General features: G+C 34.6%; 1 protein-coding gene and 1 long non-coding RNA gene across 9 annotated transcripts in view; one reads left to right on the top strand and one right to left on the bottom strand.

The window, feature by feature from the left end:
• The window catches only part of HEATR5A (HEAT repeat containing 5A), a 111,126-nt gene that overhangs the window by 25,518 nt on the left and 62,319 nt on the right, over positions 1–23,289 (bottom strand). For 6 of the 8 annotated variants that reach the window (XM_041758566.1, XM_041758570.1, XM_041758574.1 and 3 more), the window contains exons 20-30: positions 20,886–21,075; positions 19,849–20,018; positions 17,393–17,419; positions 14,847–14,985; positions 12,837–13,016; positions 9,980–10,219; positions 8,474–8,655; positions 6,815–6,883; positions 5,409–5,588; positions 3,200–3,422; positions 1,051–1,299 (exon numbers count right to left, since the gene is read on the bottom strand). In XM_041758566.1, coding sequence (XP_041614500.1) covers positions 1,051–1,299; positions 3,200–3,422; positions 5,409–5,588; positions 6,815–6,883; positions 8,474–8,655; positions 9,980–10,219; positions 12,837–13,016; positions 14,847–14,985; positions 17,393–17,419; positions 19,849–20,018; positions 20,886–21,075 — 1,849 coding nt within the window. The remainder of the gene's footprint in view (positions 1–1,050; positions 1,300–3,199; positions 3,423–5,408; positions 5,589–6,814; positions 6,884–8,473; positions 8,656–9,979; positions 10,220–12,836; positions 13,017–14,846; positions 14,986–17,392; positions 17,420–19,848; positions 20,019–20,885; positions 21,076–23,289) is intronic. The other 2 variants (XM_041758572.1, XM_041758573.1) reach the window with 1 other exon arrangement.
• The window catches only part of LOC121493055, a 70,896-nt gene that overhangs the window by 24,142 nt on the left and 23,465 nt on the right, over positions 1–23,289 (top strand). Inside the window, exon 2 of the long non-coding RNA XR_005988368.1 lies at positions 7,788–7,906. This is a non-coding gene — a long non-coding RNA (uncharacterized LOC121493055). The remainder of the gene's footprint in view (positions 1–7,787; positions 7,907–23,289) is intronic.

Here is a 23,289-nt window from a genome sequence, read left to right as displayed (position 1 = left end):
TTTATTTTTTTATTTTTTATTTTTTTAAAGAGTTTATTTATTTATTCATGAGAATACACAGAGAGGAGAGAGAGAGAGGCAGAGACACAGGCAGAGGAAGAAGCAGGCTCCATGCAGGGAGCCCGACATGGGATTCGATCCGGGGTCTCCAGGATCAGGCCCTGGGCTATAGGCGGCGCTCAACCACTGAGCCACCAGGGCTGCCCTATAAGTTTGTTTTTAAAAAGCTCCTGTCTCAAGGCAAATGGAAACAAAATTTTAATATACTCAACGATATAGGAAATGTGGTCATGTCTGGTCTGACAAATAATAACAGAAGTTTGAACCACAAAGCTTATTTAATTTAATCTTTTGCCTCTGTAACCCTTATATTTCATTTAATCAATAATTTCTTTATAGGTAGTGATCTAAATGGGTTGTTTTCTAAGAACTAGGTAAAATATGAAAAACATTTCCTTCATTTATTCTAGAAATTCACTCTTAGATATTTGACTTTATTTATTTATTTTTTAATATATTTCACTTTAAAAATGAAATTTTGGGAAAGCCAAAGAATGGGTTAAACTTCATAATCTAAAAATTTCGTCTCTTTGACTTTAAATATTTGCTTGCAATTTTGTACCTTGAATATATTTTCTTGAACCTTGCAATCCTTGAAAATGCAGGTAGGAGGCAGGAGGTGGGATGGGGTTTACAGGTGGACTCAGTATACCAATATACTCAGTATATTTGTATTTTTTAATATAGAGAGAAAGAAATTTAAAAAATTTATAGACACCACACAAACCTTTAAAAATTGTGTGGAAAAAACTAGGATTGTCTTACAATTCCTATAATTCATTCAACATGATGCTAAAGCCAGCTTGTAATGGGATTCCAGACTTAATGAAATCTTCAATTCTGTAAATTACTCAATTATACTCAATTATATCAAGGTTATCACTAACACCTAACAAAGATGAAATAATAACCACCAAGAGCTGATAGGCAGTGAGGCACAATTCAAGAAAAACTTTATAGGGTTGGAAGCTTGTTAGCTCTTTTACTAACCTAAAATAAGATGGAATCTATCAGTGCAGACATCTTCAGGGGACTTAACTGTAGCTCCAGATGATGAACCCTGACACATGGAAGTTGGTGTTACAGGTCTTGAAAGATGAGCTGCTTCTTCATCCGGGTCAGCAACAACAAAACCTGTGCTGGTAAGCCACAATGCTGTAGCATGCAGGATAAGCGCCCAGGAGTTGTAATAATGTAATTTTGCATTTTCACTAGTCTCTGCTGTGTAGAAAGCACCACCTACAAAAAAGCAGCAGCAGTTTCAGGAGGAAGAAAAGAGATTAGTTCCCACTATGTTTTCTCTTCTCTATTACACGATAACAGACCATTCCCATCATCCCAAAAGTTCCTTTATGGAATTTACATGTGACGTGTGTTTGAAACAAATGTGCTGATATCCATTTACCTATTTAAAAGATTAACATTAACATTTTGCCTTTCTAAAAAACAAACAAAAGAAACACAAACATTTTACCTTCTTAAATCATTTATTTATTTTAAAAAAACAACAAAACCCTAAAACTTTGTTATACCATTAATTCTATCCCTCCTGTAATCACTTTCCTCAAGTCAGTGAGTCACTGCCACAATAGATGCTTGTATTCATAATAGATGTTTACAATAGATGTTTATATTCATAAATAACATGTGCTATTATTTTAACTTTTTAAAAGGCATCATATGGTAACCTTTTTGAACTTGTATTTTTCATCGAATTTTATGTTTTTGAGATTTACTTATGTTGCTTTATGTCTATCATTCACTAGTAGCTGACATACTGTGCCAATGAATCAATTTATTTCCATTTTGATGCTACTGAAAAAGTACAATGGACACTCTTTATCTCTCTGTGTATAATTCCAGTTAAATTTTTTTTTTTTTTTATTTTATGATAGTCACACACAGAGAGAGAGAAAGAGAGGCAGAGACACAGGCAGACGGAGAAGCAGGCTCCATGCACCAGGAGCCCGACGTGGGATTCGATCCCGGGTCTCCAGGATCGTGCCCTGGGCCAAAGGCAGGCGCCAAACCGCTGCGCCACCCGGGGATCCCCTCCAGTTAAATTTTTAATAGAAGTTGTCAGGTCGACCTGAAATTCATATCCAAGAGGAAAAAAAAGGGAATTTTGGAATAACAGGAAGAGTAAAAGTGGCTACCAAATATCTAATCCAAAAAATGCAGATTAATAACTGACTACAAAATTAGATGCCTATTCCATTCACACACACAAAATCTAGTTGCACTAAAGCCCAAATTGTAAAGTATAAAATTGTAATGCTTCTAGGTCTTTATGATCTTTAAAAAAACCCCACTTATCAGGTATTATAAAAAACCACAAACCATAAATGACTGATTACACTAACTTTAGAAAGATAAAAGAATAAGCTATAGACTTGGAAGGCACATAATCACAAAATAATAATACTGAAATTATAGAAGGGATTAACAATTCAGTAAAATCATGACAAATACCAAGTAGAAAATGGACAAAGATTATGACTAGGTGACTGATGGAAGAATAAACTTAGCACATAAACCTATGAAATTATTATTATTTTTTATTTTATTTATTCATGAGAGACACAGAGAGAGAGAGAGGCAGAGACAAAGGCAGAGGGAGAAGCAGGCTCCATGCAGGGAGCCTGACATGGGACCCGATCCCGGGACTCCAGGATCACGCCCTGGGCCAAAGGCAGGTACTAAACCGCTGAGCCACCCAGGCGCCCCCAGCACATAAACCTATTAAAAAAGGTTTTCAATATACAAAATAACAAAATAAAACAATGAAAACTACTTCATATCCACCTAATGGACAGAAATTATTAAGCGTGACAACATATAATGGTAGAAGATGTAGTGAAACAGAAACATGCTACCGGTGGGCATATAAATGGTTATAACTGCTTTGGAGAGCAATCTGGCAGTATCTTATAAGGTAAGATGTGCATGCCTTATTACCTAGCAGGTCAACTTCAGGGGTACCATCCTGAAGCAATTCTCACATGTTTATTCTATCTATAAATGGAAGTTATTATAGGGAAAATGTTTCAGATAAACATTACCTACTAAAGGATAAATTCTGAAAAAAGTTACTGATTGTCACTCTAAGAATTATGTACATATTTTACAAACTCCTTACCTTCAACAGGAAGTTGGGAGGCAAATTCTGAAGGCAAAGTTAAGAGAGCAAAATCCTGAAGTGCAGCAAGCCAGAGCCTACTCAGTGTGCTCAGGTCTGTGTGGACTAAGTCAAGCAGTCCATCTGTTGAATGTGGCCCATTTCTGACACTCTCTTCTGAACAGGGGATAGTCTTCAAAGGTTGTCTGTGGCTTTTATGTCTTTCTACAGCAATTATGTAGACCTATGACAGGGTTAATTTGTAAATAGGAAGATCTTGTACCCATTATAAGGTGCTGTAATATTTTTATCTTGCCCAGGAGACAGACCTTACCTTTGAGCATACTAGATTTCAAATGCACTCTGATACCAAGATGGTATACACATGTAACCACACATACAAACAGGAGTAGAAAGATCCACAAATATTCCCTCAATGAGATGCATTATGGATAGCAAATACTTGACAAATATGCTACCATTCTGCACTTTTATATCCTTGACAGCTCTAACTAAATGATCACAACATTCTTTCCACTAAACCTCGTTGTAGCCCTATAATCCACTTCAACATATGGCTTCAGGGTCCATTTCTGAACTGCGATAAGCTGAAATACAGAAAATATTTTCTATTTCAAAGTCAGCACTAAATTACTACAAAAAGTTTACATAAATAGATTGAACATGGATTATTTATAGGACTACAGAATGTAAGTATTCAACAGAGGAACAGAGGATACAGCATTTACTATCCCTTTATCTTTAACTCTAAAATTCAAAACACTGAAAAGTAATTTCAATCTGGTAGCAAACTAGATTGAATTTATGTGAGGTTATTTATAATTTCTATTCAACATAATGTGAATATTCAAACATTTTACTACAGATATATTAATGTGCTTGATTACAGATTCTGTGATATTGCCTCAATTTCCTGGAGAGATGTATGAAATATGCATTGTGTTACTTTTCAAAAATTCCCCAAATTCTGACTTCCAAATAATCTGACTCCAAAGACATTAGATAGCAGATTATAGACCTCAATTATACACAAACTTTTGGTCAGTCATTATTTTCACTGAGGAGGAAATGGGAGATAATGGCTTACGCAGGAGCACAGAGATTTAAGTTATTATAAAAAACACTATATAAGTAGAGAATTATTTATACAATAGGTTACAAAGATTAGAAAATTTTTTTGCTCTACTAAAAGCAAATGTTTAAAAGCATACAGTGTTGACTATTAGAGTGCATGTAAGTTCCAGCTTACTAAATCTAGGCAGAACTATTTCCTAACCAAGGTATATCAAACCTAAATAATGACAAAAATAGACTTCAATTTTGAGGTTTTAATTTGCTTTAATGGAGAAAATGCTTTCTTACATATTGGTTAATTCTCTCAGTCGCAATCTGAGGCTACGTATCTTCACTAAAATGATACATAAGAGCAGCCCGGGTGGCTCAGCAGTTTAGCACCGCCTTCAGCCCAGGGTGTGATCCTAGAGACCCGAGTTCGAGTCCCACCGTCGGGCTCCCTGCATGGAGCGTGCTTCTCTCTCTGCCTGTGTCTCTGCCCCTCTCTCTGTCTCTAATAAATAAATAAAATCTTAAATAAAATAAAATTAAATTAAACTAAACTAAACTAAAATAAAATAAAATAATAAAATATGAACTGAGCCTGGCTAGTGTAGGAACTGCTGAAGCTCCAATGGTGGGTATATATGAATGTATTATATTATTCTATCTACTTTCATATAAGCTCAAACATTTTCATAGTAAACTTAAAAATTATGTACTTTTCTTCCTGATTAAAAAAAGTAGATAAACATCTTCCTACAATATTTCATTAATTTTGGAAAATGACTATTTTATATTCAAAAGTCACTGTATGAAAGAACACTAAAAAAAAAAAAAACACTGACATATGTGTGTAGAATTGATACGACATACAAACAAACCCCATTTCCAAAAGTTGATTTCCATTGGTTATTATAGTCTCTCTGGCTCATGGCTACGCCTTCTTAAAGTAGCAGATAATAGGCAATGAAGAATGTTTTAGAAAGCTTGGCTAAAAAAAATTAATTAACATATAAAGAAATCTCATGTTGAAAGCCTTTTGTTAACCTTAAAAATGGACTTAGTTGTGTTTAAAATAGTTAATTTCAGTTTTTAGCCTATGGTCTTTATTAACAACTTCTAAAATTCCAGTTATAAATGGAGAAGCACTAACCTCTGCCCAGGCTTTCAGCACAGCTAAGATCTCCATGGTAGAAGCACTTTCATTATATAAGTGACTCAGAGCCTCTTTTCCAGCCTGTATTTTTGTTAATGATGAAACAAGCAACTGATGAACTCTTCGTAAATCATTAAGGTCACTTACAACTCCACTTGCTATCCAGGCACTGCAAACCTGGTTTTTAAGAAAATCAAAAGTTACATTTAAAAATTATAGATACCTCCTCTCTGAGTTCAGCAGAGTTCAGCCATATCTTAGGAATCTAGACACTGAAATCATCTTGCTGTAAGGAAACCCAACAGATCCTGCTGATAACGCCAGGCAAAAGCCAGGATTTCAAAAGGGAACAAAGTCTAAGGTTGAAGCAAGGAAACCAGTGTCAATAAGTATATAAATCAAAGAGTTTCAGATGTTATTAATATGGAGAAATGAAGCCATGAAAGGTACCACTTTCATAAATGTTTGGATTTACATTTGAACTAAATCTTCAATCTTGATTATTTCATCTTACTATTTTAAAAGCAGTGATGTTGGTTAATTAATATAACTGTTGAAAGATAAATAACTTAATTATCAGAGGCTGTCTGGTTTTCTTGGATGTCACAGTATTTCTCTTTTTCTAGAGAAAATTAATTTTTCCTCTTCCATCTATTTATTCAGTTCCTGTCTCATTTCACAAAATATTTTAGTGGCTTAAGGCAAGGGCACAAATAATGAAGTGATAATAGAGACTTGGCACAACATTTATTTATTTAATTGAGAGGCAGCAAGAGCACACGCACACTCGCCAAGAGAGAGCATGGGCACGTGGAGGAGGGGGAGAAGGAGAGTCTTAAGTAGACTCCATGCTGAGTGTGGAGGCCGATGAGGGGCTCAATTCCATGACCCTGAGATTACAACTGGAGCCGAAACCAAGAGTTAGATGCTTAACCAACTGTGCCACCCAGATCCCCTCAGTATGAGATTTAATATAGTTCTTTGAATATTCAAGGTATGAAACATATCCTAAACACAAGTGAATAAAATAAAGTTGAAAGAACGGACTGAAGTTAAGCTTATTCCATTATGTTTATAAATAATTCGATTCAAGTCAGTTCTGCTTTTAATTACTGCAGGTCATTTAGGGATGGATATTGAGTATTTGATAATCATTCCTAGAAAAGTAATATTTTTTAAATCCATCACTGGTTAAATAAATTATGACATAGCCAACACTGGATTACCATGCTGTTACACAAAAGGAGGGGGAAATTCTCTAAATTTAAAAAGTAAAGGAAAAGGAGCAGCTGAGAATGAATGGTCTGACAACTGTAATGTAGAACCCTTGGTATCAAATACAAACTGGAGAACTGCATAAGAGAGGGTTTTACTTCTTAGGCTTTGTCTTTTTAACCATTTACCTGACATGCTTTGGCAGTGACATCAGGTGGCGTCTCTGAAGTGAAGGCTGGCCTAAGTGCAGCTCCTACCTGGCAACAAGATATGAAATATCAAGCATCAATAAGTAAAATAACACAAACTCTTTTTAATATTTTAAAATTTTAAAATTATTTGTTTATAATAGGTATTCCAGACACCTATTATTTTTGACTGTCCAGTATATCCTCTTTTAGATAAGAACACCTCAATTTTCCTTTGGGGAACCTTTTCTCTCACTCACTCTTCGCCCATATTGTTGCCTCAGAGCTGGAGAGCACTGCCTGACTCCAGAGACCCAAGCAGGGTCAAGGTCTCCTGAAGACACTTGCTGGGAGTACTGGGACAGAAGCACAGACTCTTTTTAAGACTGGGTGCTAAGAACGGGGATGCCTGGGTGGCTCAGTCCGTTAAGTGTCTGCCTTTGGCCCAGGTCATGATCTCAGGATCCTGGGATCAAGTCCAGCTTTGGGCTCCCTGCTCAGCAGGGAGTCTGCTTGTCCTTCTCTCTCTGCCCCTCTCTACTGTTTGTGCTCTCTCTCTCAGATTAAAAAAAAAAAAAAAAAAAAAAAAAAGATGGTGCTAAGAGAGCCATCTTGATACCACTTGGAAAGAGCAAACTCGAGAATAAAGCCTGTGTAGAGGAAAGCAGAGCCAACTGAGATTCTTGAAAACAATTTTCCTTTTCAGCTTAAGTGAGCTGCAATTATATTTCTATCATGTGCAGTTGTTTTTTTTAAAGCAAGTCCTATAACCAGCTCAAACTCACTATCCTGAGATCAACAGTCCCTTACTGAGCCAGCCAGGCACTCCTCATTTGCAATTTTACCATGGCTAAAAATATGAGAACTGTAATGAGAGTTGAATTGTAACATTTCATTCGAATATGATACTTCTATGTAACTCCAAGCCCTTTCTTTTGCTTTTTTTTTTTTTTTTTCTTTTGCTTTCTTCCAGAGCATACTTGGGCATTTCCTGCTGGGAAGATGTGATGGAAACTGCTAACTAACTGGTGAACTGCTCCTGTCTCTCTTTCCTGCTAGCTGACAGAAGCTGCCACTGAATCATAATGAGAGGTAGGAAAGGATGAATGCTACTGGAGGATTACATGTGATGTGTGTGATGGAACATTTTATGATTCTGTTATCTTTCTTGTTCTTCCTACATTGCTCAATGCCCAGTAAAACATCAGTTAAAATGATTATAGAACTAGTAATAGAAGCCTGAATTCTTTTCTAAGCTGAGAGAAAAAAACAAAAGGTTACATTTATTTCAGGAATGATGATTTTAAGGTAAGACATGCATGTAGGCTAAATGGAATATTTAGTAATGATTTAATGTTATTTTAAGAATATTCAGACATTTTGTAAAGAGTTGAATTAGCAAAGTCCTTTATTCCCCCAAATTACCAAGAAAGTTTTAATTATTAACCTTTAACCTTATAAAAGACCTGTTTTAGGTACATTTTGCTTTTACTTGAAGATTTCTTCTTCACACATATTTTTCTATGTACTGATTATACTGGTGATATATTAGCAGAGATATATACTCATTTATGTATTAAAAAGTGACATGCCAATTAGTTTCACAGACTTTTTATCCCAAGTGTTTAAAAATAAAATTCTCTAACCGAAAGTGCTTACATTGGCTTGATACTGTTCCAGAATCACATGACCTGGAAACTCTGGTTCTGGAATAGCTGCAAATCGCCGAATAACAACTAATAGTGTTTCAAGGCCAGAAAGTCGGAGCTGGTCACTGTGATCTGTGGCAGCCATAAAGGCCATGCGAATTAAGTCGGCAAGATGTAGCACCAAAAAGTCATCTACAAGATTAAAAAAGTCTTATCAAGAAAAAGCATATGCTGGAACTAAGATTTACATTAAATGATCATTTCTCCTCCTTATAATTTCAGACTTTTTTAGACTTGCTTTTAAATACCTCTGATTTGATTTACTATTTCGTTGTACTGTTTGTTAAATACAGACTTTAAAGCTGGATTTGCTGCACTACTGCAAATAATCACACACAAAAAACTCCCAAGGTAAACAATTATGCAGCTATTCAAAAACCAAAGGCAAAATTAGCATCCTTTAAAAGAGTGCTAACTACCTTCAATAAAAACTTTTTTCAGACTTTCTGATAAAAGCACTTTAGAAGTATTTAGGAAACTTTGGGTGCTGATGAGTTAGGCAGTAATTAAACAGTATAACTTGATGTAACAGTAATTACATCAAGTTGAATCTGAAAGACTTCAATGTTCCTTTTGAAAAAGTTTTATGTGGTTATTTAAATGGATTAGGTTATGTTATTTCTGTATGTCTTAGTGCACGTACAAATGATATGAATATAAAAAATATTTGTAGCTATGAAATAATAAACGAGCATTCCTTTCATTCCTACAATACATTCTTTGGTATAGTAATTCTACTGGGGAGAGACATAGGACAATCATTTAACAATATTCCAATGATAAAATGTTCAGGGGTACAACTACCTTTACTTAAAATATACCTGGGACTAATTTTAATAAGAATGTTATAGATCACAACAAAGAGACCAACTCATCTTAGTAAGTGCCAATTACAATTTTAATTGGGAAGAAAGGAATCAATAAGCATCTATTATGTACTAGTTTTATACCTGTCAGTATCTAGAATGGTACTCATCATAAATAAAGAGACTCAAGAACCACTTGTTTGAAAAATCATTAAAACAGAGATACCTAATTCATATTCCCACACTGGCAATAGTAACATCTTGCTAAATAATTCTTTTGTCTGGTAAAAAAGAATCATGAAACCAAAATAATCTATAAGCAAAATTACTGTAAGTTAGAATTCAGAAAATAAATTTTGAGTGTTAGCTAATGTATGTACTACTTTCTAAGAACATGATTATTCTCTATAAACTTGTCACATACAAGTCCATTAAACAAAAGTGAATAACAACTTAAGAAGCTAAATCATTGAAAATGTGTATAAGCATTAAAATTATGCTAGCTTCAAAGATTATGCAAATATTAGTCAAATTTCATAATTTCAAGGAATACAAACTACTTTCTAGTTGTATTTTTTAAATTAATATTAAAAACATAAGCAGACATTTCTATGTACATACTCTGGTTTTTTCATTTTTATGCCACTTACTTCTTGAATCCCTTTTTTTCATTTCTTGTGCTAAAGCAATGTCAAAATGTGCGCTGTGTGCATTCTCACACTGGTTAATTATCCTACAGACACATTCGGCAGCAAAGACTCTAGTAGCCCAACGAGGATTGGTGAAAGGAAAAGACTTGTCATCATTTCCAGTGGTCAGAACTGAAGCATCATCCCCTTTATCTCCTTCCTCTTCTTGCATTGTATCCACACAAGTCACAGTTGTAAAATCTTTCATCAAGGGATAATATATGTAATTACATCAAATATAAGATATATTTATAAAGTAACACAAATGATTTCAAATTCATACTAGAATTGTTGATCAATCATACATCTTTAACAATGTAAAATAACCACATAAAATACAAACCAATTACATCTAATAACTACAGACAACAGTGGTATCTAAAAAATGCTGTTAAGAAATGTTCTAGGTCAAAGTGATAAAGTTGTTTGATTATACTCAAAGTGAAAAACAAAACATGGTAATACAGATATGATGCTAAATACTAGGATAATTATTAGTTCCCTATATAGATAGTTACTTAAGGAACCTCAAAATTCTCTGGCATGGAGCACGGTGGTTATACTAAGAAGGTTATTTTAACAGTAGGGCCTTGAACAGATAAAAGGTTCTCGAACCCACTGAAAATGTCCGAAAATATTTTTCTTAGGATAGACTCATTGCTGTCATTTATAGTTTCATAATGTCCAAATGGCCAGAGCCAGTGAGCATTTTTATTTTTTAGATAGATAGAGCTCACATGCACATACATGTGTGGGTGAGGGGGCAGATAGAAAAGGAGAGAGAGAATCCCAAGCAGGCTCCTTGCTTGGTCAGTAACACAGGGCCCAACACAGGGCCCAACACAGGGCTGGATCTCACAACCCTGGGATCATGACCTGAACTGAAATCAAGAATCATGCTCAATAGACTGAGCTGTTCAGGTGCCCCTATTTCCTCTTCATATTAACTTATTAACTCTGTTTAACTTAACTAATGCTATAAAAAAGCAACATTTTTTCCCTTAAATCATCTTGTATATGAATATTTTTTGAATGTGTTATGAAAGCGAGTATGTCACAAAATTATGGCAAAGTCCTGTCTTAAGACTAAGATAATAAACAATATAGACTGAAATGTGTGTTTTCCTAATAAGAAGGGATATAGCCAAACTACAAAGGATAAAGAACAAATGGCAAAATAAAACTGAACAAGTAAGCGCAAGAAGTATGATGTAGAAGTATAAAAAAACAACAGGTGAGACACCAGAGAAGTAATCAACCTGTCTATCTAGGTACATAATAGATTTTCTTTCAAAGAAGTCCTTGTAAGTCTCAAGTAGTGGTGAGAGTCTTTTAACAGAGGGAAACATATGATGATTCATAACAGAGTTGAAAGAATGAATATAAATCAGTGGAAGAGAATAGGACCAAGGGAGACAGTGGAGAATATTAAAAAAAAATTTTTTTTTAAATACCTTGCTTCCTTTCACATAATTCAGATACATATTAAATTATAAGGCTTGGGTAACTAATTTTAAGCGCTACTGAAATACAGTAGGAAGCTGGATTTTATTATTTTAAAGATTTTATTTATTTGAGAGAGAGAGAATATGAGCAGTGGGAGGAACAGAGGGAGAAGGACAAGCAAACTGCACTGAACACGGAGCCTGATGCGGGGCTCGATCTCACAACCCTGATATCATGCGTCACTGGAATCAAAATCAAGAGTGGCACACTTAACTTACTGAGCCACTCAGTTGCCCCAAAAGCCAGATTTTAAAGTGAGGTAGGGTAAGGTCTGAATACATCTGTTGTGTTTTGGGGCAAATTACCTAGCCTCTCCAAGTCTGTTTTCTCTTGTGTAAAATGGGATAATACTGCCTATTCACTGGATGGTTAAAGGATTAAATCAGACAAAGTATGTATAGTACTTGGAACAGAACTGATCTTTCTCCTTTCTTCCTCTCATTTACTTTCTCTTACTCCAAAGATATAAATTTGAAAGACGGGATCCCTGGGTGGCGCAGCGGTTTGGCGCCTGCCTTTGGCCCAGGGCGCGATCCTGGAGACCCGGGATCGAATCCCACATCAGGCTCCCGGTGCATGGAGCCTGCTTCTTCCTCTGCCTGTGTCTCTGCCTCTCTCTCTCTCTCTGTGACTATCATAAAAAAAAAAAAAAAAAAAAATCTTAAAAAAAAAATAAAATAAAATAAATTTGAAAGACTGTAATACACTTTCTCACTAACAATTATCTTATACTGACAAAAACATTAGGAAATAACACTATTTTATAACCCTGTTTAAAATCAATATTACTGAGTGTATAGGAACTTGCTTGCTCAAAATGTAACTTTTGATGATTTTTCTATTAAGTGGATTTGATGCGATCTCTCAAATATTATGTATGAAAACAAATGATGCGGCTTCTCTAAGTCATGTCATCACTTTTGCACTTTTAGCTTGTTTTATACAAGGAAGTCATAAAGATAATCAGAAGAATAAAAAAACCCACAGACATAATTGTTAGATGTGAACAGTAGAATCCTTCTTTTTTTTTTTTTTTTTTTAAAGATTTTATTTACTTATTCATGAGAGACACAGAAAGAGAGGCAGAGACACAGACAGAGGGAGGAGAAGCAGGCTCCATGCAAGGAGCCCGATGTGGGCTCAACCACTGAGCCACTTAGGCATCCCTAAACACTAGAATCTTCATTTGAAAAAAGCAAAAGCAATTACAGTCCAAATACTCAGACAAAATTGATGAATTGTCACCAGCAAATAATTTTATATATTATTTTCATTTTCAATTTTATTCCAAACGGTAACCATCAATACTTACCAGCTGATGCAGCAAGTACATCTTTACAAAGCTTTAACCAGAAGGAGAGCTTATCCACTGCCATAGATGTAAGCATATGATTTAAAGTCTCTTTGATATCATGGCATAACTTCTGGTCTGTTTCTTTATCTAGTAAGATCAACAACGCCCCTTCAAGGCCCACTTCTCTGATGTTAGCATCTGACAAGAAGAAAATCGATGATCTAAGTAATACAGAAAACAAAACTGCCATATGAGAAGCACACATATTCAAAAGCTATTAAAATATTACATGCAAATATTCTCATTGCAAAGTAATGAAGCACCTCAAAGGAGAAACATAAGCCTTGGTTTAGCATCTACTTCCTCTAATTCTGAAAGTGCCAAAAGAGCAAATAAATTTTCTCTTGAAAATTTAACTTATTTAGCATTTATGAAAGCATCTAGATTCTAAATATTATGCTACTATTACACTATTTTGAAAGAGAAATTATCTTTTTTTTAAAAAGGATTTTATTTATTCATGAGAGACAGAGAGAGAGAGAGAGAGGAACAGACACAGGCAGAGGGAGAAGCAGGCTCCATGCAGGGAGCCCGATGTGGGACTCAATCCCGGGTGTCCAGGACCAGGCCCTGGGCTGAAGGCAGCGCTAAACTGCTGAGCCACCCCAGCTGCCCAAAAAAAGCCTTCAGCGTCCCCGTTGGGGAATCGAACCCCGGTCTCCCATGTGACAGGCAGGGATACTCACCACTATACTAATGAGGAAAACTGCATGAGTTCTTAACTGTATTTTACTCATAGAGCTAATTCAAGAATTCTAGGAACATATATCAGCATGTTTACACAATGAAAGCCAAAGCAAAAGATGTAGATAATTTAAGTGGTGAATATAAACTGAAAATTACTTAGGCATAATGTCTGACATGGTTAGAAGATTAAAATTTCTCTGGTTAAGGTAAGTCATCGTTTTCATGAGTGTTGCAACCTGTTTGATGACCTCTATACTAGTTAAGCAATGCTGATTAACTCAAGTCAGAGTTACTAAGTTTTAATATAATAACAACTAATTTAAGGAGCACAAGTTGACAGTAAAACACATCGATCTGAGAGCTTTAGATACTGGAAAGCTTTGTGAAGCCTGAGACTTCTAAACATGTGACGGCACTTTGGAAACTATATACATAAAAGAGTAAGATATTAATTACCATTACTATTTTTGTAGGTTGTTTGAATTTGTGATGCATATTTGGGTTACTCGCATAATTTTATTTTTTTAAAAGATTTTATTTATTAATGAGAGACACAGAGAGAGGCAGAGACATGGACAGAGGGAAGGCTCCCCATGGGAAGCCTGATGCGGGACTCAATTCCAGGACTCCGGGATCATGACCTGAGCTGAAGGCAGATGCTCAACCACTGAGCCACCCAGGCGTCCCTACTTACATAATTTTAAAATAAAGATATACATACTTAAAACAAATGGCTAAGAAATCCTTTAATTCAGCTCTAAAATAAAGAGGTATAAAATAAAGAAGATAAAAAACTCTCTAACCCGAAGAAGATTCATCTATGATAAATTTTATTAAATTAGATTTCAGAGGACGAAAGGTACATATGGCAAACTACTTAAAGAATCCAACTTTAATTGATTGTTGTGAAAAAACTTGTTCTAAAATCTGAGAGGCTCTCAAATTTCAATATACATTAACAGGGATTATAAAACCTAGGTAAAAGATTGCTGCTTTCCACTCCTAGATTTTTGGTTAAGCAGACTTGTGATGGGGTCCAATAATTTGCATTTCTAACAATTCCTCAGTGAGGTGGATATTGCTGGTCTGGGGGCCTAAGTTGAAAACCATTGCTCTAAACCAGTAACATCACTTGCTAAAATGACAGTGATTGTTAGCAACTAGGTTTAAGACATTATATATTAAGTTTTAAATTTCATTTTAAAAACTCATGTTTATATGGAAGATTTAAAATTAAAACAGTCATTTGAGCTGGAGATAATGCTGATGAAAAAGTCTTACCAGAAGTCAACTCTTCTCTGTTGTCTTTAGCAAGCAAAACAGCATGTTCCGAAACTTCAGCTGCTTCTCTCTGTACAAGTTGACGTAAACAGGCCAGTACTGCTCTTCTCAGTAACAAATAGGGACTACAAAGATTCACCTGAAAAATACCATTTGGGAAATGAAAGAGCTGAAATTCTTGGCGGCATTCACAGTAAGTCTAACAGACATTCACTGGATGGATCCCTCCTAATTCTATCCAGCCCATCACTGTACTAGATGCAGTTTATTAAATACACAGAAACTTCTTCAAACTATTCTAGTACGTATTTTTTATTATAACCTAGACATAGCTTAAGTACATGCACATGTACTTGATTATGCAATATTCATAAATAAATCCAAACAGAAGCCTCTTGAGTGTTAGAAGACACAAAATTTAATGAACAAAAATAGTTTTGAGAGAAAATACAATTGAGAATTTATTTGTAGCTCATATGTTTGCACTTCATGCAACCTTATAATGTTTTACATTTTCTTTTTTTTTTTTTTTTTTTTTAAATTTTTTTTTTTTATTAATTTTATTTATTTATGATAGGCACACAGTGAGAGAGAGAGAGAGGCAGAGACATAGGCAGAGGGAGAAGCAGGCTCCATGCACCGGGAGCCCGACGTGGGATTCGATCCCGGGTCTCCAGGATCGCGCCCTGGGCCAAAGGCAGGCGCCAAACCGCTGCGCCACCCAGGGATCCCTGTTTTACATTTTCTAAGTAGAAATTTATACAGATCCATATAAGCAATATAGCATATTGGTTAAAAGGGAGGCTCTGGAGTCAAACTGCCTCAGTTTGAATCCTAGATCTACCACTTACTAGCTTTGTGACCTTGGGCAAATTATTTAATCTCTCTGTGCCTTAGTTATTCTTATTTGTAAAATGGAAATAACACTACCCCATCTCACTGAGCTGTTGCAAAATTAACACAAAGAAACATGCAAAAGGGCTTAGCACAGTACCTGGCAAGTAGTGAGTGTCAATAAATGTTAGTTATTATTAACTATTATTAACAGTCTTTATCAATAGTATTTTATTCAGATGTCATACAGAGTAAGTAAATGCATTTTCAAGTAACGGCAGAAAAGAGTTTTACTCAGAAAACATATTCATCAAAAACACTCTCTAGAGATACACATATATGTACATAGACTTGTACAAATCTAAGAATATTTTTGCTGACACACTCAATACATATTCTTTTTACTGAGAAGTATCTGAACAATGTATCTACTGAGGCTGTATCTCCTAAAGGTAAATGATAGGATTATGATATACCTTAAATGAACAATTAAAACAAGTCAACGTTTTCTGGATACAAATTCTTACTCAGTGATTCATAAATAAAATAAAGTATAGGTTTCTGAAATTTATTTTTTTCTAACTATGGAAGTAAAGAGCAGTTTAGGGTGGTTTATGACAATGAATATGTGTTTTACATTACTGATTTTCCAAACAAAATTTGAGAAGTAATAGCCTAATTCTTATAGTGATCTTTATTTAGATCTGGTGTATGTGAGAAAAACAGGACTAAAGTAGGTGAGTTTGTTGAAAAGAACAGAGGATAAATTCTGAGAAAAAGAGCAGGTAGTGACAGCTGGTTTCTGATACATAAGAAATATATGCAAAGACAGTGAAACCCTAAATTTTATCAGAAGCCAAAAGACAGAAAAGATGTGTGAATGTATCAGCAGTGAAACATATCAATGAGAACTGCTTTATAAATATATTCTATTATATCCTCAAGTCATATCATGAACTCAAAAGTGGAAAGAGGAATGCCATTCACAAGTTAATGTCATTCCAATCATGTTAAAGAACCATTGTTAGAAACTAGTATGTAGAGTAACGGAAGAGTTAAAATGTAAAAAAATTAAGTTTACTCATGCCCAAGATTACAGCTGTATTTTACAACAATGACAAAAAAGCATTCTACAAGGCAATTTTAAAGAAAAGTTAATGAATCTACTAATTATTTTCATTGGAGTTGTACAAGCATATAATACAAGGCAGGTGCGGCATTTATTCAGGCTGGTCAAACACTCTTAGAGAAAGCATGCTTAAAAGTACTCTTTACTTGTTTGGAAGAAAAAAGATTAAAGGCGATCACACAAAGCAAAATGGAACATTTAATATCTCCATGTCATTCTCCAGCATTGTATATTGGGAAGAGGAATAGAGTGAGTTAAGGCAAACAAACCGAGCAGGCAAAATGTAGAAATAAAGTCAAACCATAATTACAATTCCTTTCTGAAATGAATATGTAAATCAAAATGATGCAAAATTAAGTGCAAGGACTGAGTGCACCAGCTGGAGAAGGTTAGGGAGGATATGTTTACAGTGGTATTAAATAAACACCATGTAACATGCTACACATACTGGACTTTGCATTAATGGTTAGCTTAAACAAAGAGATGCAGGGGAAAACAAGAACATCTACAACCAAAAAAACGACACAAAGAAACAGCACTGCAAACCTCAAAAAAAGTTAGGAATTGAGGGTCAGGGACCTACCAACACAGAATTATCCAACAAGATCTCCTGCACAAAAACAAATGACAGACTGGTCATGACAAAACCAAAAGATAAATACTAGGATGACTTTGACAACAGTCAGCTAAGCATTAAAATATAAATGTTCATAGAGCTATCATTCAAATTGGCTTAGCTTCAGCTTTAAAAATATGCCACAATTACTTCATTTTCCAACTTTAAAATATGAGTTGAGCTAAGATCTTGGAAATAGTCAACTCAAGATGTAAAGATATAAAATATACAATAACTTAAAAATGTACATTTGTGTAATTAGGTTTTCCTTTGGAATCTCTCATTAAACCTCAATAACAAAGCCAGATCAAGGAGACATGAGTATTAAAGGAGTGATCTGGATTGCATTCACATGAGCAGGAGTACAGCAAGGGACAAAGTTAATGATTTACCTCATCACAAGTTAATTATGGATTTTTTATTCTTGGAAGCCAATTTTTAAAACTAAGAGTACTCAGAATTACTAGTATAGCTAAGACCAAGTTCAGAATGGAAGTTAAACAGCATGCAGTTAGAAGAAAACTCTTTCCAGTAAGATTCTTTCCTAATGACATGTATTCTGAATATTCAAGGAGTTTCAATTAATATGAAAACATTTCATGCTAAATAATTAAGTTCTCTGTACAAAAGAAAATCTGATCATAAAGTTGTTAAACAGAAAAGCAAAAGCAATTTTCTTACTACAGGGAATACTCTAAAATATAATAAATTCAATCAAATAAATTCAGAATAAAAGCTTACTAAAAATTAATAAAATTAACAAACTACAGTGATAGCAACTTTTAAATGATTTCTGTATAAGAAAAATTATTTTATAGCTTAAATATTATGAGTAACATGAATAAGATTTGTTAATTGTTAATTCTGATTTTCTCAACTATTTTGAATATTCCTAAAAGAAAAATCTGATAGTAGTCTCTATTATTCTTTATATGTAAACTTTCTCAGTCTGGGGGAAAAAAGTAACAAACTTGGTCAGATCCAATTCATCAAGAATTAGTAGTAAGTTTTGCTATTTTTCAATAAACTTGGTAGATGAATTCATGTATCAATTAAACAAATTTCAAAAGGCTACTAACAAAGTTTCTACTATAATTCTAGAAAAAAAATGGCAGTAAAATGGAGAGTGAAAGTTTGATCAATTTGCAAAGGAGTGACTATTTTTCAATGATTGGTTTTAGTGATGGCTCCTAGAATACAAAGTAATAGTCCTAGGGAAAATTCATTGAGTGGTAAAAGTAAAATCCTTTTTTCCAGTTAGTGCTATTTTCTCTACTACATGTTTAACCCAGACAGCAACCAAGTTTCTATCAGAAGTCAGTCACATCCTCCTTTAAAGAGTCTTACATAATCTTGCCTGTGAAAATCACAATGAAGATTAATATAAAGTATAAATTATATGTTAAGAAAATAACATATATGGTTATTAAGTGCTTGAGACATGTGCCTTTATAGGTGGCATCTTGTGTAATCCTTGTGTTTTATAGACAAGGTAGCTAAGGCTGGAAGAGGTTATGGGACTTCCACGAAGCCAGGAGGTGGTAGAATTAAGAGGTAACCATAACCATAAAGTCAGTATGAAATAAAGAAATGGGAACTGAACAAGGAGTATAGAAACCTGGATTCTAGACTAGAGCTACCACTACACCTAGGTATGTTAACTTGGGCAAATTATTTGATTTTTTGGTCCTTGGTTTCTTCTTTTATTGGGGAAGTTGGTTTGAAAGACGTCTGAGGTTCTTTCAAGGTGAAATGCTGCATATCCTACCTCAAGCTTTTAAACAAAAAGTCTGTCTAAAGTAATGATGCTCCACTGGCATGTTACTAATGGGAATGTGCTGTGGACATTCTAGGAGAAGTAAAAGCAATGGTGTCAAGTTTTCATTCCAAATGTAACTCTATTTTTGAAACAAGTCACACAGAAATTGGTGATTCTCAAGGTAAATCTTAAAACTACTGACGATTATAAACCACTTTACCAGAACTTTTAGCATATTAAACATATTATTAAAACCCAGACACTGATGCCTTATGCCAACTAGAATATTAAAGAAAAATGTTCTGCCCATCTAGGGTGGACAGAACTTTTTATGTAATTATGTGGAATAACGGAAGGAAAAAAAAAGACACAACATAAATTTTTCCATGTGCTGTGGCATTTAAACAGTATCCAGGACAATTAAGCACCTGATATGTTTACTGACTAATGAATAAATATCCCAAATGTTAGGTTCAACATTAAGAGAAAAATGAATTACTATATGAGAGATTTACAATGCGATTATATGAAAGTTGGCCCTACTCCCTAAAAAAGACTAGAATTGAGAGAAAATAGCTATTATACACAGACTAGAGAATAATTAAAATGAACCTAAGTTTCCAATGAAAAAAATCTAAGGACTTACTAATAAATTTATACTCACACAGAGGCAGCTGACCAAGCTGGACAGGTTGACATGTCTTGGTGCAAACATATGAAGCTGCTGAAGGCAAGAGATGGCCTGAGCTTGAACAAGGCAGTCTGGGTTATCTTGCATCACTGCACAACCCAAAAGACAGGAAGTCCTTAAGGTGGAAATGGAAGTACTATTACCTAAAATGAAAGCAGAGAGCTTTGAATAATTTGTCTATGAAATCATTCCTCTTTAAACATGTATTACTAGGTTTGTTTTTTACCAATTTTAAACTTAAGGATCTGTGAAGTAAATTTCTTCTACAAATGCAGGGATAATCCAGATGACAGATTTTTTAGTTATATTGTTATTCTTACTCTAATAAATTTACGTCAACATAAATCATTAGGCGAACAAGAACATAGGAAGGACTACCTGTAGGTTATATCAAATTTTCATGAAAAGCAGAATTAGAAGTGGCTAATGAATTAAGCACCCTGCTTAAATCAGTTGAGTTGCTTTCCAATATTAAAATCATATACTTTATATTTGAACAAATCAGATTATTTGAGTTTGGGGACTTATTTTTTAGAAGAGATGAGTTCTTAAACTATTCCACTTAATGTCTATCACCTTAATTGTCAAGGGAAGCATTTAAAAAACACATCTAATCTTTCTAAATATGGCACTCTGTCTTTTCAAGGTAAGAGAAATCACACTGAATGGCATTTCACAAAATACATGATCACCTACTATATGTCAATCACAAAGACTTTTCAACTTTTCCCTCATTTGGTAGAGAAGGAAACCAAAGACAAAGATTTTCACCCAATTAAGTAGTTGTGTAGCTTATATTAAGTTTTCTCATTTCTGTGTTATTTTTTATTATGTCAACATGTAGGAGTCAAAGTCTTCTTCCCAAGATGACTCCCAACATTCTGCCCATGTATTTGCATAGAACACTCTGCTAAACTTCACGTCACTGAGAAGTATTTGAGTAATAAGAAATGAATTGATCTTTTATGCATTTTTTTACTGTAAAACATCATAAAATAAGCTATGCATACCCTGTAGCTCTGGACCCAATGTAGTAATGAGGGCATTCAAACAGCGACCAAGACTCTGGTGTACTTCAGCATGAGTAGGAGGCACATTTAACAATAACATTATAATAAGAGAAAGGGTGGGTTCCACATGCATATGATAGAGGGGGCCAGCAGAATCAATTATCAATGATAGCGAATGTAGTGCCCAGGTCTGTGAAGACAGAGAAAAACAATTTAAAATGCTACAGCAGCATTAAGAAACATAAAACACACACACACACACACAAAAAAAAAAAAAAAAAAAAAAAGAAACATAAAACACAATGAATTGTTCTTTGGTGAAGCAAGTGATAAAGTAGTGGCAAAGTAAAGTTATTTGTGTGCTATAACTAACTTGGAAAGAAATAGAGAACATAAGTTTAGGAAAAAATTTCTCATCTAATATCCATTAAAAAACAATCAAAGACAATCATCTAATATAGAATGGTAAACTTAAATCTCAGCACTAAGAATTCCAAGACTATGTTTGATTCTTTAGCTAATAGCTTGAACTGAATCTAGTTTGCTGAAAATTATTTATTGTTTAATCTATGTGGAGAACAAAAATTCCAGTTTTTAAAAAATTCAAAATAAGTTAGTAAATAAAAAAATGATTCAACAAAACCTAAAATTACATGCAGTAATATGGACAAATCTCTTGAACATATACCACAGGATTCCATTGATATAAAGAATAAAAGCAGGCAAAATTAATACATTATACTGCAAATTAGGATAGTGGTTATCATTGGTGGGGCAGGTAGTAACTAGAAGAGAACATGAGGAGAGCATTTGGGGTACTGGTAATGTTCTATTTCTTGATCTAGGTGCTGGTTACATGGTATGTTTAGTCTGTATACTCTATTCACAAAGATACACACTTAAGTGTACTTTCATAAACATATAAAAATGAATATGTGTATAAATAAGTATATATAAATGTTTATATATTAAATGAAATGCCTTTCAGCCATATCTGACCTGCTACATGTTTTTATAAATAAAAAGCTTTACTGAAACACAGTCATGCTCATTTATTTACGTATTTATGGCTGCGTTACTACAATGGCAGAATTGTGCAGCTAACAGAGACTATATGACATGTAAGTGTACACAATTTACTAAGCGGCTCTTAATAGAATGTGTTTGTCAACTCTGGTATACATGAACGAACCTCAGGATGAGGCTGTCTTCAGAGACAGGGCCTTTAAAGAAGTTAAAATGAGGCTATTACAGTGGGCCTTAACCCAATGTGACTGATATCCTAACAGAAAGTTTGGATAGAATGACACTAGAGATGCACATGCACAGAGGAAAGACCATGTGAAGACATGATGAGAAGGTGACCACCTCCAAGCCAAGGAAAGAGGACTAAGAAGAAACCAAACTGGCTGTCACTTTGATCTTCTAGCCTCCAGAACCATGAGAAAATAAATTTCTGTTGTTTAAGCTACCAATAAATCAATGAATGAATGAATGAATGAAACAAGACTGACCATATGCTGATAATTAATGTAGTCAGATGATGGGTATAATAGGTTCCTTACAGTATACTTTATTTCTATGTATGTTTGAAGCACATAAAAAGTTCTCCCTTTAGGAAACTGAAAAAGTTTTACCCCTCTTGCCAATGAATGCATAAGAAAGTTTACAGTACTGTAAAGATTTTTAATTTATTTATTCATGAGAGACACATAGAGCGGGGGCGGGGAGAGCAAAACACACACACACACACACACACACACACACACACACACACAGGCAGGCAGAGGGAGAAGCAGGGAGCAGGGAGCCTGATGTGGGACTCCATCCCGGGACTCCAGGATCACGCCCTGGGCTGAAGGCAGGCGCTAAACCGCTGAGCCACTCGGGGATCCCCGAAAGCTTACACTACTTTAAATGCTACAAAAATAAAGTGTTAAGTAAGAGATAGCAGTAATCAAGAAGAGTCAGATGTGATGACACTGGGAGCCACTAAAAGCACTTAATCGATAAAAAGGTATTTAATATAAACATATGTGCATTCACAACAGACTTCTTGAAAGGGAAGAAGAGAAATATAATAAATGGAAGCAAAAAGTACTACAATAAAGGAAAATGAAAGAATGGAACACCTTAAGTTAACTCAGTCAACTACTAGATGATGATGAGGAGACTATTAGTAATATGGTAATTCAAAGAATGAAAGCTAACTGTGGATTAGGGATGTTGAAATTTGAAGAGAAGGTGGTTAAACTACATCTCAGAAAGAACACTAAAAATTTTGGATTATCAGAGAGGAATAGGAAGGGAAAAGAGTAATAGGAAAAATATAAGTGCAGATATGAGAAAGGCCTGTATAGGATGAAAACAGGCAGATCAGAAGTGGCTGGGTGGCTCAGTTAAT

This window comes from Vulpes lagopus, chromosome 6 (assembly GCF_018345385.1).
Source record: "Vulpes lagopus strain Blue_001 chromosome 6, ASM1834538v1, whole genome shotgun sequence".
Classification (NCBI taxonomy): Eukaryota; Metazoa; Chordata; class Mammalia; order Carnivora; family Canidae; genus Vulpes; species Vulpes lagopus.
The sequence above is the reverse complement of the archived record's forward strand: the minus strand, read 5'-3'. Positions and strand labels throughout refer to the sequence as shown.